The sequence below is a fragment of the Cyprinus carpio genome, chromosome B5 (assembly GCF_018340385.1).
Source record: "Cyprinus carpio isolate SPL01 chromosome B5, ASM1834038v1, whole genome shotgun sequence".
NCBI lineage: Eukaryota > Metazoa > Chordata > Actinopteri > Cypriniformes > Cyprinidae > Cyprinus > Cyprinus carpio.
In genome coordinates, this window is record NC_056601.1 from 2720581 (window position 1) to 2739287 (window position 18707).

Consider the following 18707-nt stretch of genomic DNA (forward strand, 5'->3'; position numbering starts at 1 on the left):
GAATTCATTTGATAATTGCATATTTTTGTGTTCCTTCACCAGCCCGGTGGACAGTTCTCGATTTGGGTCTTCTGGTAACCTTAGCCAAGCAAGTTCCCAGTTCAGCTCTGAGCCAGAAGAACAAAGCTATTCAGATGCTCAGATCAGGCCTTCTGTTGTTGCTCAGCATCTTCCGGCCTCAGATGAAACAGAAAAAGGGGAAAGAGAGATATATGCAAATGTGGAGAAAGAAGTACAGGGAGAGTGTGTGCCCAAGCTTGTTGCTAATCAAGGGAGAAAGCCAGAGAGGCAGCACAGGTAAGTGTTCCACATCAAATAGATGTGAATAGAGGATGGGTGAATGAATCTAGAAAAGACAAGGAAAGGGGATACAATCATATGAAACCTAAAAGCTAAGCTAAATAAATGTAAAGTACAACACTGGTAAAGGTGTATTGTTTGACCTTGATTTTAACTGTAATCAAACTTAAACATTGTTAATTATACCAGAATCATGTTTTAAACGTTTGTTTCCGATCTGCATCTAAATTTGAGTTTTGTTGCCCTTAAGTTCATGTCTCTTAGCTTTGAGACCATCTGTATGGTTCCAAGGTGACAAACTATATGTAAACATGTAATATACTCTTCCAGGAAATGAATCAAAAGCGTAGTTACAGCGAGTGATTTTAGCCACATGGTTTTGTCATTTAATTGTGTTTTTTCAGTTTCTATGAAGATGGACCACGTGCTTTCTCTCCTTCCCGCCTGCGCTGGTTGAAGGCCATCAGTAAAGTCAGAGTGAAGCTGCATGAGGTAGGAGGGAGAGAACAAAACATCTCTCACCTTTTCAAACAGTTAAAAAAGAAATCATTCTTGTTTTTTGTCCTCCTCTTCCTCATCTTTTCACTTGCTTGCTCTCTTGATATTTATCTAAACTCAACAATTCCTGGTTCTTTGCCCTTCTGTTGTTTGGTTGATTGAGATTCACTTGACAAATTCAAAGTCACAGGCTGCTGCTGGGAATGAAAGTAATGACATTTCAGTTATTTCTAATGTTTATTCCATTTGAATGGCCTGTATTTATAGGATAAGATGAAGAAATATGTATAGTTTTAGTTTTGAAAATGACTAGTTTTTGTAATGTGCACTGTTTTGTATGTAAAATAAGTTTAGAATTTTTGAGTTATCATGTTTGTGTTGTTTGTGTATTTGTTTAGTTTTTTGATGCCTTGTGTTTTTATGTATGTGTGTGTGCTGAGAGATATTCAGATTGATTGTAAACAGCCACTGAATGTATGTCATTGTGAGTGTCTGCTTACTTTCTTAAGCTTTTCCCTGAGTCATACTCTGGTTGCTTTGGTAATTGAAAAAAATGTGTGCCACCCAGTATGCTCTGTTATTGTTTAGCTGTGGTCTAATTTGGATTTGAGAGTTATTATTTTTTATATTGTTTGACATGCGCTGCTGGAAAGGCTGTAGGGTGCTTGTCACTTTGACTGAAATCATTCCACAGTACTAGATGACTTTTTTAAAATGAAGAAGATTAAATGATTCTATACTACTTGAGGCTTTTGGTGCAATGTATGGACTGTCAGTGGTTCCCTAACACATTATACAAAATAGGATATTTGAGACACCTTGAAAAGGTCTTTTAAAGAATCTCCAATAGGTTCCACCATTGTGGCATTCTGAGAAATGTCTCAATACTCACTCACTCTCTCTCTCTCTCTCTCTCTCTCTCTCTCTCTCTCTCTCTCTCTTTATTATAGCATAAAATTGTCAGTGCAGAGGTTGTCATATAGAATCAGTGGTGTGTCCTTGAGTGTTCTTTAGAGACAAAAGGTGGAGAGAGCAGATTCAGTATGTATAAGAAGAGAGGAGAAATGGTAGTGACAGAGATGACTGTCTTAGTACATCAAAGCATGTTAGCAACTGGAGCCCACTACTGTATTATTTATTTTAACAATAGCAGTGTCATTAGAGAAATCAGATAATGGGAGAGAAATAATAGTTTAAAGAAACATGTAAATTCCATATATATATAAACATTTGTACATAATGTAAATTTAAAAAAAAGCCTTTTTCTGTCTCAGAGAAAAAAAAAAATGTTTCAGGGTGCTAGTAGGCAGCTTGCCGACATTCAGCGGACGTCCCGAGTTAGAATCCCAATTCCGAGTACCGTTCCAGATCCCACTCCTTCTTTCTCTCCCACTTCACTTCCTGTCAGCTCTGATCTGTCCTATCATAATATATGCCAAAAAAAAAAAAATTTACCAAAAAAAGGTGACATATTGAATACTAAACTGGTAAATGTCAGTTTTGTTCCTTGGATTCCTCAGATGCTGGAAAACTTCGTATGGCAATGCTTAGATGATCCACCAATCAAAATGATGGTAAAACCAAAGAAGGATGTTTTTTGTGGATGCTGTTTTTTTTATGTTCTCGTTGATATTTGCAATCTGCCTCAGCAGCTGTGTCCTCTGATGCATGCAGCTGCTAGTGGGAGGGACTGTGGTGAAGGGTGATTGCTCTATTGAGACAAACGCAGTGACAGGGAAAGTGTTGGCCAGAAATGTCATCTCCAAATGATCACTATTTTCTGCTGACAGCTTAAACAGTACCTTCAGCACTTAATGTTTGGAGTATTTGTTCAATTTCTTTATTAATGGATCTGAAGTGCAGAGGGTGTTCCTTTAGCATGTTATGTGCACTGTATGTTTGCATTATGTTCATTTTAAGTTAAGTACTAGAGCAAGGCAGACTATGATTATAAATATCTATACATAATCCAAAGTGTTGAATATTTCTTTCGAGAAATAATTTGCCATGGCAACTAAGTGACATTACTATGGAAACACAACCTTGATTGTTGCATGTGGAGCCGCCCTTGCGTATTTCTTGTAGTTTGACTCGATCCAGACAAAACCGTTTTCCAAAAAAAAAAACATTTCTCTTTTTTAAGGACATTAACTGCTGGTTCAAATTGCTGTCAGATGTCTTAAGAATGAGTTGAACCCGTTATTAACGAAGCTTAGCGTCTGTGTTTTTGTTCATGGTAATTTCATCCAGGATTAGGGAAGTGAATTTAAATGTTGCTTTTTAGATAATTTAATAGATGCCATTATGCTGTCAACACATTTCCCTAAATGTTCATTCTGAATTTATTATGGAAAGTAGGAGTCTGTTTATTTTCTTTGAGGTGACCTGGTGGAACAAAAGAGACTGGCAATAAAATTAGCCGGACGCAAGCTTTTATGCTAATTAAAACTGTGTATTATCACTGTTGTTGTGGTAACCATTAGTATCCAGCTTTTTAGTTTTAATGCAAAGACTCAAAGTGATGACTTATAATCAAACTGCTTGCAGTGATCAAGCTTTTGTGGAAGTGTTAAGAGCATGTCAAATAATGAATGAATTAGTGCACTTAAATTTAACCACTATAAAGCATGAATGGTGTCCCTAATGCTGCCTTAATTTGAAAAAACCTATGTGTATACATTTGTTAACTTCCATTTAACAGATGGATCCGAAGCAAACTGCCGTAAACTAATTGCAAGGACAGTCTCGCCGCTTTAATCCCAGGTTAAGGAACATGTGCAAGGACAAAATACAACTGTAGTAAATCTTGTCTGGCTAATTCTAAATGACATTGTTGCTCACTTGAACTATTGGAAAGAAATTCTTCAAGGGTTGTTTCACAAGGAGTTAGCAACTGAATTCCCTCATGAATGGCCCTCCCACGAGTCTATTAGCATAGTGTACATATGGTAATTTAAAGGAAGAAGTTTAGCATGTGATCTTGTTTAAGGGAAACAGGTCAATTTAGCTCAAAGGGAATTATTTATGTTTTATAGGGAATTCACTTTTTTATGGCTGATCACTGAGTCGGCCAGCGATTCATTGAACGAGCCGTATAACATCAACTCCAAAATATAGTGGAAACACTATTAATTAGCACAGTAACATGATCGGCAGTTTAAAACTTTAACTTGTAAGCACAAAACACAAGATACTTCTCTTTTCAATGTAAATAAGATTTTATTGGATAAATCTAAGACAATATAAACTAATCTAACACATACAGTAGATGCAAACACACTCACACATTCACACAAGCTACAGGAAGAGAGAAAGTGAGGAAAGAAGGAGTTTAAGAGAGTGAAAATGTGAAATCGCAAGTTTATAGCAATATGTGCAGTGGCATAGACCTGAAAAACCTTCAATCATTGAATTAACCCTCGCATCGAGTTCCTCATTGAGGTTAAAATGTATATTAAATGCACCAGTTCAGCTAGAATCTGAAGGTACTTGTATTGCTTGTTTAGGGGGTTCCCTTGTTGTCTGCTTATTGGCTGGAAATCCAGTTGTCGTTCGAAAGTGACATCTTGGGAAGCCAATGGTTGGGTATTGGCTGAAGATGCAGAATTGTGGGCTGGTTGAAGTTTTGATGCGAGCACAGTCAGAGTTAAACACTCGGAGACATGGCTTTGTGGCAAAACTTAACTCAAAATGTGAAACTCTCAACGGAAAAGAAAGCCAGGAAGAAAAATGACGAGACTAGATTTATCTCCTCATGGTTTTAGAGGAGCAACTGGCATGTAAGCCAGAGCACGCTCAAAGAGCGATGGCGAAAAAAAACGGCTGCTAAAAACAAAAAGCATAATTTGATGGTGTCCTGGGTTTTTAAACTCGGCTGTTGGACTCATCCCAAATGGTGTCTTGACCAATTAAACATTGTCTTTTCTGTGGGGTCTTGCTATGATTCTCCTCCCAATACATACTGTAAATCAACGTTATCTTATCAGTCACATGGTCTGAATTTTCCAACTCTTGCAGAGTATAATTTGGACTTGATTTCTATAAGAACAATATAATGCATTTTACAAAGAATTGATTGATAGAAGCATTTAAAGCATGAATTTTCAAACTCATACATACCCAACTGCAGTGCCATTCTGTGAATGTGGGGACTTGTTCTGTGAAGAACAAAGGTCAAAAGGGTTTAGCTGGAATCTCAGTGTGGTTCTTGTCTTCTAGGTGGGGGAAGATGATGGTATTAGATTTGTCCTACAGGATTAAAACTGAATTTTAACAGTGGAATGATAAAGGCTTGTTTGCACAACGCCTCTGTCCGTTTGTTAGTTCTTATAGTGTAAATTTCACATTTCTTCCTAACACACTTCAGAAATGGCGAGGCATAGTAACAGCGCACATACAGTCACCTTTGGAGCTGAAGCTGTTGGGTTTTTTTCTTACATGATAAATGACTTTGTTCTAGTGGCTTATTCAATAACCACAAGAATGATTATTTGGACATTGCTCTGCTTTGTTTTATGCCAATTATTTAGTTTTTGTTAAAGGCTTTTTGTGCTTATGAATTTAGTTCTAATGCATTGTTCAAGACGGAATTAAGATTGTGTGTCATCTGACCCTGTGATGGCATTTGGCTAAGTATCATTTTAATACAAGTTTAACAGAAGAATGACCTGATTGATGCACTGCATTGTAGTTCTTTTAAACTTTTTCTTATATACCGAACATAAAGGCACACAAAAAGCCATATAGGACACGGGTCTGTTTGTTTGTTTTCTTCTTTGTGAAATTGAGGACAGAATATATTTATTTATATTCCAGACCGGATGGACATTAATATCCTTCAGACTTCAAATCACTATGCCCATTACAATAGTCATCCTCAGAGCTGGAAAACCCTAGAGAGACGGAAGGGAGAAGATGTGTCAAAGAAAATCAGAGCGATAGAGGCTGAGCAGAAGGGAGAGAATAGAGTGAATGAATTGGATAAGGAAGAGTTTCTGACTCTGAGTAGTGAGTATGCACAGAATACTAACTGGAAGGAATCAAAGGCATGTAGGATGACATTGACTGAAAGTCACCAAAGAAATTCACCCCTCCCAATCCAACTCAGCTTCCTTTTCCTGCTGATTTCCCTACAGCGTCCACAGAACCTGTGATAACACTGTGACAGTCTTTACTTCTCCAGTGTTGTCTCCCTAATCAGAAGATCAAAGAGAAAATGCCTAGAGGGAGTGCGGATGTGAAACGCTGAATGGTATGCCATCCAGAAGCTTGTGTATTCGATTGATGGAGCATCGATCAGGCAGTACAGAGCATTGTGGAGAAAAAAATAATAAATAAAAAATTATATATTATATATATGATGTGTGGTTAATCAATTGTGTAAAGATTTGAATCCTTATTTTTCTAAAAATAATATAAGGGATATTGTGCATACAATCAATCATTATCAATTAAATAGACACATTCAGGGACATTAAATATTCCTCTGCCTCATGTTGGGGTCCTGATCACTTACTATTTGGTGATAATGAATATAGTATTTCTCAATTAGGGGCCCGAGGTCCACTAAGGGGCCTCAGTAATCTTCCAAAATGGCTTCAAAATGATTTAAAATAATTTTCATTATTTAAAAAAATTACCAATTGATATTTGTTATTGCTAAATGTGCACAAGAAATGTATCATGTACCCTTTTTAACTGTAAAGAAAAAAAATCAGAAACTTCTCATGTACTGCTAAGCTCTCACTTTTACAGTTTTACTCATTGTGGCGTTACAGCCTTGATTAAACAAAATTGTCAGATTTTGGCAGTCCCCTCAAGAATTCTCAGCAGATATAAAACCATTGTATTGCCAAATTATGTGCTGTTGTTGTTTTTAACTTGTTGTTTAACTCATGTATCCATTAGTTTACTCAAAAATGACAATTCTCATAATTTACTGAACCTCATGCTGTTTCAAACCTTTATGACTTTCTTTATTCCGTGGAACTTTTTTTTTTTTTTTTTTTGTCGGGGTCAAAAACAACATTACAACCCACTGACTTTAATTTTATGGGCAAAAAGGATTAATGTTCTCGTGTTCCACTGAAGAAAAAAAAATCATACAGGTTTTGAACGACATGAAGGTGGATAAATAATGACAGGTTTGTGGATGAACTAATCCCTGAAGCAATTTTTCTGGCAAAAATTACATGAAAAAAAAACTTGCTGCACACATGATGCAACTCATCTAAGCACTTTGGACACAGTGACGAGATGATGTCATAGTGAGAGGAAGAAGAGTTGTAGGAGAGATGTGTGGAGTGTGTGCAAGCCTCCGCAAGGGGGAGGAAAAGAGAGAGAAGCAGATGGATGGAGAAGTGAAGAGTGAATAAGGCAGTGTGAGAGAGTGAGAGAGAGAGAGAGAGAGAGAGAGAAGGAGAATGGGTGAAAGTGTGTGAACACAGCTAAGGGTGGATGTGTTCTTAGCAACAAGCCAGAGGAGTGTAGGAGGAAGAGACTGGAGAATCAGAGATAGAGGAGTGGAACACTGACACACATGTGTGTGAAGGAGCAGGAATAAAAATTACAATAATTGAAATGAGAAGATGCCATTGAGGAGCTTGCCAGGACTACATAGATTTACTTGTGCTATAATAGAGAACATAAGGAACTGGCAGTGATTTTTTTTTAAAGGTTAATTTATTGGATTATTGTGGAAGCTCTCTGGAGCTTTGGATAAAATCTTAATCTGTCATTTTCACTTAAATTTTGACATTTATGTTACCTTTGGACTTGATCAGTCCCTTTTTATGGACTTTCTACATTTGGATCACAATGTGGAGCTCTCTTTATAATTCCACTCTGTTGGAAAATTCTCATTATATTTTTCACATAGACATGTGGTTTAACTGATCTGTGCAACTTCAACGTGGTAAGTTGGATTTTTTTTTTATTTTAAAAACTAAATATTTTTAGATAATATTTTCTGTTAGTATTTAGAGAATGCAAGCTTTTACAACATTATTTTAGAAAAGGTTTTGCTTCATTTTCTGTATTTTGTTGCACTATTTAAATATATTGTTTAATTTTATTAAAGAAAACTATTTGTGTATGATTTCTTCAAGTACTCTATTTACTGTATATAGGTTTATGCAATTTAAACATAAACAGGACTAATCTAATCATCTGAATACTTTCCTCTCTTATCTAAGGTGTCATGCATCCATTGATATAAGTTTGAGTTTAATCGTGTTGGTTAGTGGTACTTTATTGTACTTTAGTGCATGTTCAGTAATATAGATATTGGAGCTGGCTGGTTGTCTCAGTCTTATTTTCATTTAGTTGCAGTGACTGTGCAGTGAAGTCAACAGGTTGTTGTTCCATCATTATAATTGTGTTTCATTTTGAATGTGTGGCAGATTTAATATTTACTTAGTTTGCATGCAAAAAAGTAACTTTGTTAAATTCAAAGGTCATGTTTCAGCTCTTCAATCTTGACCTTCAATGCATTTCTAGCCTTTTATTCTTGAATAAGAAAAAAACAAAACAATGCATCTCTATATTAAATGTTCTTCTCTTCCACACAACCTGTTGTTTTGAAAATGATTTTCTTTTAGTTCTTATTTGCTTTGGATTTTTGAAGGAACATTTAGACACAGCGTGATCAATGAAATGATCAATATCTGAAAATATGTAGCTGATTGCAGTGAAGAATAGATCTGCCAAGGACATTGTTTAGACTGTGTGCCTTGCTTTTGCTTTGGTAGATGAATGTCTGGTCATTTGGGACATGGGTCAGTATGAGAGAAAGTGAAATAGATTGGCACAGCAATTTTCTATAATCGATCATCATCTTATTGTGCCTTTGCTTGGTGTATAGTTAGAATCATTTTCTATTTTAAGATGTAATATTTTCACAATTAAAAAATCTGGCATACAGATTTGAATCTTCTATGTATGTACTATAGAGAGTGTGTCTTCTGTATCTAGGAAGGTCACAGTGTTTGGTAGTGACAGCAAAGACACGTGTTTGAACCGAATCTAAAGCCCAGTGAAAGGCAAGATTAATTAAAAACGCTGGCTTTCATCACATTATGCTCTATACCTACAGACAATTACATGTTTCACTTGTAATATAGTACAGTATACATGAAAGATGTGAGAAGTGGTATGCAAAGCTGTGAGCTCTGAAGGAGTCATTGCCAATTAAAATTCCAATGTCCGTAACAAACATTTTCTTCAGTTTGGCAATAAAATGGTTAATACGTGTTGCTGACCATTATCAATTATAATTATTTAATGCAGTTTTTGACTTTTGGATCACTGCATTCATGAGAAGAACAGGAAAAAAATATATATATAATTTTTTTTCTTTCACCTATTAAATTATTTTAATAGATTTTTTTTTTTTTTTTTGCACCAAGTAAACTAATTTTAAAAATTTAAAAAGTCAGATTATTTGTATTTAATGAAAATTGCTTAATGTTTGTTGCCTAGGAGAAGTATTGATATTTTTAATAATTTGTTTTTGATTTCGGTAATAAGATCTGTTTTGTGCAGGAAAAGGGGATGAACTATTGGAACTCAAAAACTGAAAATAAATTTTTGCCCTTATAATGTCTGCAGTAGAGGCTTAAGTAACGTGTAGCATCTTCTGAACAGCTGTAGGGCTGGGTAATATGACTCTGAAATGATTTGAGCTGCCCCAAGTTATACGTTCTTCAAGCATTTACTTTGCCTGGCACCTCTTTTTTTCCCAATGTCTCACTGAGGTGAATGTTGTCCATGCTTAAAATTTGGTGTTGTGAGTGGTAGTGTGTTTACCCTCTGCTTTCTCCTTCCAGCATCCCTTATGCCTCTGTTTGTTCTGTGCATTTGTCTTCCACGCTTTTAGGTAGACAGAAAACGCATGCCTTGATGATTTGGGCAAAACACATACGTGCAGAATGCTGTTACCTTTAGCCCTTGTGCTTCAGTGATCTCAAAAAGCCACATTAGTGTGCTTCTCACTGTGCTTATGTGGATCACTCACCCCTGAATGCCCTTACCTACAGTGAATGACATATAGAGAGAGTGTGGAAAAGACAAGGTGAAAAGGCAAGACTGTGAGGCATGCAAGCAGACTAGTGAAGCATAAGACTGTGTAAACAAAATGTGGCATAAAAATGTTTGGCTTTTGAAAACTCACATCCAGTTGTTGCTAGTTAGACAAGTGTGAGTGTACGATCGAGACAGGAGATGCAGAAGTACTGAGGTATGCATCACATATGAGTGATATAACACTTCTGCCACAACTCACACCATTTCTAACACTGTGGTTTAACCACACAATACCTCATCTTCTCTCAGCCTCACTGTCCAATCAAACACCACCTCAGAGAGACATACTCGACCGTGTACTTATTTGGGAGAGACTGCTAAAATATGCAGTTGGTGTCTGTCAAAAAATATATGCAGCATGCAGACTCACAGAACAAGGGTGTCAAAATAAGATAAGCAGAATAACTGACTCTATCTTGAGTTATACCTACTTAACATCCATGGGTCGCTTTGCAATTCCTGATTGCCTGCATGTGTAACTTGTCTTAAGTTGATGCTTGGGAGTAGATGACAGTATTGCAAAAGCAAAGAGAAACATAGATGGAAAAAAAACATAGAAGAGTGAGTTTTATGCAGGTAATTGCCAACTTAGTATATAGATAGATATCTCTATATACTGTAGAGAACCTGACTGCAGGTATAGCACATGGTTTCCATAGCTACTGGTCCAGTGTCACATGATTTTGCACAAACATGTGACATTTTCTCTGCTTAATTGACTCTCCACAAGGAGTCGATGAGCCAGCATGCCTCTTCAGCTCTTCTAAAAGTCCAGTTATTTTTATATACTGAAAGCCGAGAGTCCCAGAGTCTGTATTTTGCAGATTTTCCATGACAAAATTGTATCTTGCTGTATTTCGTATATACATAAAAAATGAGACAGGCATAGCAAATAGTATGATGCATCAAGATATTCAAAGTGAAAAGCCATTTGTGGTTTTAATGAAGCTCTGTTGTAGGCAAACATTATATTTATTGATTTGTACTAGTTAGAAATTGCATGTCATATAATGTCAGGGCTGTGTTGCTATATTACTTTACTGTTGCACTGAGTTGCCATGGATTTAAGTGAATGTTCTTAAAAGGTGTTTAGTTTATCTTTTGTTCTTCTTATCGGTTGTATGTTTTCTCTCCAGCAGATAAGCAAAGCCAAAAGTGCTGTTGAATTTTCAGTCTGTGTATATTACTGCTAGAATGCTTGTATTATGCTACTTTATTTCCTTTCACTTTTATTACACTATATACTGAATACACTAATTTTAACATTATTTACATGAATGTTTGTGTGTGGTAGATTTTTGTTTAGGCGAGATAAAAACAAAGGGATCATTTTCAGTGTGTTTCTGAGGAGAAAATGCTAGTCAGCTGCTCATTTTGGCATAAATACAATTAGGGCACATTTCCACATAATTCAAATAATTTTTACCACTGTGAATGGTGTTTTGGACCAGGTCATGTGAAAATTAATAAGTAGACACTTTCATTATGTTCTAAACTGTGCTTTGGGTGAGTCATAATATATGCAGATGATAAATTCTCTGTGTTGTTGCTTACTTTGTGTTGCTGCAAATACATGACAAAACTTTGATAAGGGAGGAAATTAACTGTGAACTAAATTGAAGGTATGCATAATCAGTCATGTTATTTTCTTGACCAAATCAGTGAATTTGCACTGGTGTGATGCTTTAAGATGTACTTTCCCCCCATAGTCATGAATTTAGCCCTGCTTAAGTCAGCTGATAATCTCTCACTTATATCATCAGATGCTGTATTTCAAGCCTGAGTAATGTGATTCAACTCTACAGCACGGAAGAAGGGAGGAAAACGATGTTCTCCCGCAACCGCTGCAATGGACAGGATGGCACGGGCGTCCCTCAATATCCCCGACCCAAAAAGAAAACTTCCGGGCTAAAGAGAAGGCAGCCTAATCCCAAAGTTGCTCTGGTGTTGCGTGGGAAAATTCATCGTTTCTTGCAAGGATCTGCAGATCATTCTGTCCAGCCTTCGGGTCTTTACTGTGCTGGAATTGAAGAAGAGGATGAAGAGGGGGAAGAGGATGTTGAAAAGCTGCAGAACTACTACAGGAGAGGATTAGCTTCAGCAGAGGTCTGCTGCTCACCTCCGGTGCCAAACGGACATGGGCTGGGAGCGGTTTCTGGGGCAGCTTGTGTTGGGGAAGTGGAACTAAATCGAGAAGGAGGCATCAGAATTCCTTGCACTTTGCAGCACAACAGTAATTCGACAGTAGCTCAAAACCAAATGACCCAAGATCTAAATGGGACTAGGTTTTCATCTGCAAGAGGACTTGATGGTGAGCCTAAAAGGCACACGGAGACTTTGCTGTGCAGGTTAAATATGGCGATGCTGGATGAAGTCGTGGAGGGGAATAATGAAGATTTTCAAGAGGAAGAATCAAGTGCTATCGTTGAGCACATTCTGAAGGAATTACGAGGGATCAACAAAATTCAAGAGGAGATTTCAGACTTGAGGGAGTACCTGTCATCTGTTCATGGCTCTGTCGAGGAGGTCTCTAGCTGTGTAGATGCCGTCCTAATGGAGATCGAATGCATGCGTTCTGGAAACAAATCTGGTGTGGAGACTTGGCCAGGAGCAATGGGTGGCACTGAGGGGCACTCCTACCACACACACAAATCAGATAACACTATTAGTGTAGGCTGCTACACTGTTGAATCCTCAAGTAGCTGTGGTGATATACTCTCAGAATATCAAGTCGTTGATGGGAAGCACAAAGAGGCACCAAGGCAGTCTGCTTCCACTAGTGTTGAGACTTCAAACCACAATGAACATCATCCTTTTATACAAGAAGCATCTTATCAAAGGTCTGATGTATCTCGGTGCAAGGAGAAGGAAGCTTAGCTTCAGTTACCTTGAGCGCCAGGATGGACAGGACTGTCCGAGCACCAGTTCCCTATCTTCGGGTCAGAGTTCCAAGTCTGAAACTGATCAAGAAAGACCCACTTTTGGACATGGAAAAGCAGGGGGTGAAAGTCAGACCTGGAACCCAGTGGTTTTAAAACATAGTGGGAGTGGAGCGATCGGTTGGAGGGAAGATGATTCTTGCTCCAGACAAGGCAGTTTTGAAGAGGCAGAGTGCTGTACAGGTGGAGTGGACAGCCAGGACCGATCAAGAGCTGTAAGTACTTGTATGATGGGCACCTCGGATCAAATATCCATCGTATCTGGTAAACACTACAACTCTCCTGTTAGCAATAGAGGAGATTGGAAGCTGTATGATGCAGAAATGCTGCCTGAAGAGCCTGGTTTGGGCTGCAATAATTGCAATGCAGATAGTAAATATCATCAGAGCTCTGTTTATCAGAATCATGGGTCTTCTTGTGAAAATTGCATAGTTCCATTTAAAAGTGAGTCAACAGAAAGTGTGATTGTTGAGCCATCCAGAAAACTTCTATATGAAGGTACATCACTCTGTAATCAAAATGTCCTTGATTGGAAGCCAGGCTCTGCTGACGACAGTAATGTGGCGTTTAAAGTAAAAAAGTTTGGTAGAGCAGTTCTTGATTTCAAAACTGCCTTGCGAGGAGCTCTGAAGAAGATGGATGGAGCTAGTGCTACTATGCCTGGTGAAAGGGTCGAAGTCCTTCTGCAGATCTCCCCGTGTGAGGAACCACAAGGAATGGTAAATACCGAGACAGCAAATTTAGACATTATTCAAATAGAGATGGAGACTACACGAATAGAAACCTATTATTCTGAGCAGCCTCAAGCCATCGGTACAGAGAAAAGTTTAGTCGAGATACCTCAATGCATCTCCACCAAAGCAAAACCTGAATCGCCTGAACATTCAGAACATCCAAATTCTCCAGGGTTGGACTCCTCCACCAGTAATGCATCAGATGCTCCATCTGGACATCCAACCAATGCTCATTTACAACAGTGTTTCTCTACAGACATTATCCCAGACTCTTTTTCCCCCGAGGAACTAGCAGTAGAAGACGAGCAAAGAACACTAGCGGGGGAAACGCAGCCTCCCACCGAGTCCTCTACAGAAGGAGGTAGTGAAGCAGAGCTTAGTCAGCGGGATGCACGTCGTCTGAAGTGCCTCAGGAGTTTCCAGCAGATTCTAAGGGACAAGAGAGAGTCCAGAAGACAACTCAGTATAGTGACCATGTCAACATTTTCTGAAGATGATTTGAACCCAGGTATATTGAATTTGGAGGCTCTAAGCTTTCCTGTTCATTGTTCCCCCTTATTGTCACGTGATAGAAGTTCTTGTCTGAAGTTTCAAATTTGCAGTGTTAGTGAATTTCTGTGAACTCAGTCTTTTGAAATTTATGTCAGAAATGGAAAGTAAATCATTCTGCTGGCTGTGCACCTCAAACGTGTCTCACAAATAACATTTAAACACTTTTTTTAACTGTAAAATATCAGATCTCATCAGTAGCCAGTGGGTGTTTGGACCTTTCCTGCAGATATATTAGCAAGCGTCCTGCTGGGTGTTAAACTAGTCTGGTTCCCCAGGCTCAAACAAATTAATTACACTCATCGAATTGAAATGAAAACAAATCTGACATGAAAGTAGAGTGCAGTGAATATTTAGGAGCCATTATAAATGAATAATACATCTCAGTGAAACTTTTATGAACTGTCTAGATCAATTGCAAAATCCTCACAGTTATGCAGTTCATGTTCTCGGTCCATATACACAGAGTTATTAAACTCCCTGTCTGCAGATGTAAATATGTTCTTGGACAACAAGTTTAATTGCTTTATGTCTAGTTAAAGAGTGCTGACTAGTTCTGGTTAAAAATGGTGTGATAGCGTGTTGTGCTATTTATTGTTATTTTCAGATGGAAGCCAGGATGAAGATCAGGTTATATATTTTTCACATGGTTTAAAAAGTGCCTTGGTGTTTTATGTTTGCACTGCTCGAGATAAATAATTCTGTTTGAAGGTCTTTAGTGTGCATGGTGCTAACAGGCTCCCTTGATTTGGGTTGCCTGCATTGTGTTGAGTTACTTGTGTCTGTTTTATTTCATTTTTTAAATCATGCCTTGTTCTCATGGCTTGTAGTCTATGCTGCATTGTAAACATTACACACATTTTCAGTCTGTGTTATTGATTGTGGCTCATTAAAGTATCCCTCCCGGTTATACCGTATAATATAGAAACTGTGATGGCAGATTCATTTTAAGGCCTGGAGTTGCTGAGTCAGAGTTTTGTAGCAATGATTTTTCCCTCAGCCTTTTTGTTTTGAGGGGTTTGACATTACAAATGATTTTGCATTGGGAATTTATGGATTTTGTTGCAATTACATTAACAATTAATCTCTTTTAGAGTAAGAAATGCTTCATTTAGTGCACAGCCTGTTGCTAAATTGATGAGTTGAGAGATAAAATGGTCAGTTTTTTGACACAGCACAGAGGTGGCATAAATGCTACTTTAATAATTTGTCCTAATTATATAGTAAATAAAAATATTCTAAATATAAAAACTTGTTTATTCTAGTTTTTATTATTATTATTTTTTTTTTTTTTACAAAGCTTGATATACTTGCTTTTTTGAAAGATAAGCCTTTATCTTTCTGCATTCACATCAGAAGCAAAAATACTTTTCTCTTGTTAGATTTAGGTTACTATTGTGCATCTTGAAAGTAAATTAAATTGTGATTTTCTGACAGGAAGTCACATAAGAGAGTTCTGAGCCTTTGCATGTCTAATCTTGTCTTGACTAGAATTGTTCTCGTGACTGGAACATTCTGCTTGTATATTAATGAATATAGTGGTGAAATTCAATCAACCAAATGGCAGGGTTTCTCTATTCCTCTTTCTCCTTATTTTCCATTAAGTGCTGTTTTTGTTGTGTATATGAAGTTTTAACATTTAATATTTGTTTTAATGCATCATAATTTGATCAACCTCTCAACAGAATATCAATGGAGACCATAACAAACATCCATGGGCCAAACCTGGGTATGATCTCTTACTCATTCACTTTCACCATTTTTGAATGGTGTTGTTGTTTAGCGGGTTTTTTGTTGTTGTTGTTGTTGTTGTTGTTGTTGTTGTTGTTGTTTTTTAACCAAACATTAATTTTCCATTTCTGGAATATCCATATAATTATCTTTAGGGGAGGAGGAATATTTGGCATTGATAGCATGCCTGACCTTAGGAAGAAGAAGCCTATCCCCTTGGTTAGCGATGTGGTGAGTGATTATTAATTTTTATTTTTTTTCATATTGTTCCATGTTGAAATGCAACATTTTCAAATTTTTGGTAATATTTCCTTGTCTACTAATTATATCAAAATATTAGTAATTGTACTTTTCAGTTGTAATCTAAATCTTATCAAATAACTGAAATTTTAGCTAAAATCCGATCTGATCTTTTGTCATATTTTTTTCTTAATGCTTTCCTTCATTACTAGGCCATGGTAAGTAAATCTTTCTATCTTTCTTTCTATTTTAGGTCTAAATGGTTATTTAAGCTATAACACGGTGTCCTAAAAAGACATTATGTAAGAAGATTCCAGTGACAAGCAATTTGTCTGTCCACACCGAAGGCAAAAGTGCTGTCATTTATTTGCCAAAAAAATATAATCTAGATTGTACAGATGTAGTTTATATGTCAAAAATAATTTTTGCTCAGTTTCATTTTCTGTGTGTGATACCATCATCTTTGATTTGCTGCTTGATTCTGGTGTGATTGCAGAGCAGTAATACTTTATCACCAATGAATGACCGTATGTCATCCTGTCTCAGAAGGGTTTGATATTACAAGTGGTCTGTTTTTGTTTATAATGGATTTTGGTGTTCATGTAAATGTGTTAGTGTAATTTTCCAGCAATCTCGTAATTGAATGGCTTCTCTTCACCCTTAAAGAGGGACATCTTATGTGACAGAATGCATTAAAAACCAGACAAGTGTGCATATGATTGAGAAACAGATCTCTATTTGAAGTGCTCGTCTTCCCCTCCGGTTCACTGACGTGCCCATGAGTCAGAAATGGGCAACTTTCTTCAATCAGTTTTTGTTGTGACACAATAAAACTGAAACCCACACAGATACATTTGAGGGGACAAAAAAAGCAAAATAAAGACAGGCTTGATCTGAAACTTGTGACTTGCACAACAGATTTTCATGCCAGCAAACGCTTCTTTTTTGTAAAAGTTGTTTTAAGCGGAATATTAACAAAGGTTATTGCACAAATCATTTCTGAATGGTCAGTCGCTGAATTTGGTGGTCAAATATTTCGGTGTAATCAAACCTGGACCATGCAGTTTAATGTTGCCTAATTTATTGTCAACGTGTACATATATTAAAACATTTTATCATTAGAATTTAATATTAGCATTAATATTAACATGCATAGAAGTTACAGAGTTACATTATTAAATAGTGCATTATCTAATAATAATATATTTCATAATAGTGTTGTTTACTGATTAAACACTTGCTTTAACATTTACAATGTTACCCATAAGTAGAGCTTTTTAAGAATTTTTTACAAGTGATAAATATTATCATATGTTTTATCCTTCATTAATTTGTGTCTAAATTTTAATATTTTTTGTTAGTATTTATTAAGATGTGCCATCCAAATGATATACAAGGGATAAAATACTTGTTTTTTTTCTTCTTTTTTTCTTGTAGAAATGACATTTTCTCCTAGCAATGTAATATCGATCCTTGTAGTTAGCTTTCAGGCCTTTTTTTCATTGACTGAACCTTAACCAGCCCCCTCACTCACCCTGTACCACAACTGACTTGCTGACCGATTGGTGGCTCGAGAAAAGATAAAGTCAGGCCATTTGTGTGTTTTGAATCGCTGTCATTAGCTACGAGAGGCTAAATTATACTCTTATCTCTGTTCTCATGGAAAATCGATCTTTGGCGTATTGGTCTGCCTTTAGCTATGAGAGTTCAGCATGATTTATCAACGGTCTATCTAGGCTGGTTTTTGTGTGTGTTGTTGGTACTATTCTTTATTATTTACAAAGTTAGCTATGAAATGCTAAAAGCTATTTAATTAGACATTGTGCCATTAATGGCAAAACAGTGCTTAGTATATTAATGGGAATGTAGTGGACGCAAGCATAGAACAGCATTTACCAGGTGTTTAAGGAAACATTAAAGACCGCTTTTGCTAAACCCACTGGGAGAGCACAAAATAGTATAATGAGTGCTACAATTACTAACTGTTAATAATTAGGCACATGTTCATAATCAACCTTTGTTCCCCTCTCAGTCTCTTGTGCAGTCCAGGAAAGCAGGGATCTCTCACGCATTAGCTGCACGCTCTTCTCTGAAGGACGAAGAACTGGTAGGAGATGCAAAATACATGAACATCTGTTGTCTTTCTGCTACTCACTTTAAGTTGTTAATGTTGTAACAAGAGTAGCGACAGCATTGTGAAATACATTTGAGTGAAACAGATTATCAAAAAAAGTCTAAATGGAGTGCATGACTTGGTTCTATCATTGGTTGTTGATTGGATAAATGGTAAATGATTGGAAAAGTCCAGCATGTTACCAGAGGGAAGACAAAAATTTAAAGAAAGATATGCATGGATGAACTGTTCACAAGATGCATTTAAAAAACAGAGCACGACATTCATGGAACTTTTTAATTTTTAGAAAGAAAAAAAAAGAAAGAAAACTCACTGAAAAGCCATGATTGACATCACTGATAATCAATGCCGTGTGGTCACATTTATTACAACCAGTAACCATGTGACAGTTTGAATGTAATTTTCAGTAAATAATGATCTTATTTGTGTCAAATGTCTTCATTATATAAAAAGAAAGAATTATGTCTTTTAGCAGACTTTCAAAAGTAATATACAGTAGCA

General features: G+C 36.8%; 1 protein-coding gene across 1 annotated transcript in view; it reads left to right on the top strand.

Moving 5' to 3' along the window:
- LOC109051339 overlaps positions 1-18707 on the top strand; it is a 92627-nt gene that overhangs the window by 39094 nt on the left and 34826 nt on the right. Inside the window, 5 exon segments of the mRNA XM_042723588.1 lie at positions 43-297; positions 705-792; positions 15787-15830; positions 15988-16063; positions 18105-18179. Coding sequence (XP_042579522.1) covers positions 43-297; positions 705-792; positions 15787-15830; positions 15988-16063; positions 18105-18179 — 538 coding nt within the window.